General features: G+C 64.7%; 1 protein-coding gene across 1 annotated transcript; it reads right to left on the reverse strand.

The window, feature by feature from the left end:
• Window positions 1–25: 25 nt before the first annotated feature.
• EMIHUDRAFT_124588 (hypothetical protein) lies at window positions 26–441 on the reverse strand (the record flags this gene model as incomplete). Its single annotated transcript, XM_005764667.1, has 1 exon — window positions 26–441. A coding segment is annotated over one exon (416 nt), but the record flags the coding sequence as incomplete, so codon positions are not given.
• Between the last annotated feature and the right edge of the window lie 329 nt (window positions 442–770).

Below are 770 nucleotides of genomic sequence, written 5' to 3' on the forward strand. Positions count from 1 at the left end.
GTGGGCGGTCGACGAGATGAGGCACGAGGGCGCGAGGCAGCCGGTGCAAAAGGCGCGAGTGGCGTCCTTGCCGACCAGCTTGTGGTAGGACTTGCCCGGCCCGTAAAAGGCGGCGCCGCCGCTCACGTCATACACGCGGCCAAGGATAGAGAGGTAGAGCGGTGACGGAGAGCCATCGGGGAGCGGCCGTCCGTCAAAGTCTGCGAGCTCGTCCCGCGTGAAGGAGATGCATCCGATGCAGCTGTCCGGGTCGCCCAGCGGCAGCGGCTCCTCCTTGCCCAGCAGCAGTGGCACCAGAGCGTACCGCTGGTTGAAGCGCCGCCGTCGTGCCTTTGCACGAGAGATGTCGCGGGCGAAGCGCATGAGCGCAAAATTGATTCCACCCAGCGGCTGCATGACGCCCTCGTGAGTGAGCGGCCGGCCGGCCACGGCCGCGCTCATCACGAGCCCGAGTGGCGCTAGTAGTGACGCCGCCACCACCAAAGATACGAGGCAGAGACAGAGGCGTCGGCAGAGACCGACGCAACCGCCTCTCGCGCTCCGACTCTGCGCGTGATCCCTCGCCGCAGCGGCCTCCTCGGACACAGCCTGTGAGGGTGGCACCTTTCGTTGACGAAGGCTCGTGCACATGCACAAAGGATGTGTCCGTGGTCCGTGTAGCAAACAGCGGCAAGCAGCCACCGACAGGGAGCAAGAAATTCGAGGTTTCTTTCACGTAAACGCACAACCCCGGGCCCCGAAATCGCACAGTGATGACAGTGACATGCAAC

This window comes from Emiliania huxleyi (genome assembly GCF_000372725.1).
Source record: "Emiliania huxleyi CCMP1516 unplaced genomic scaffold EMIHUscaffold_5819, whole genome shotgun sequence".
Taxonomy (NCBI): domain Eukaryota; phylum Haptophyta; order Isochrysidales; family Noelaerhabdaceae; genus Emiliania; species Emiliania huxleyi.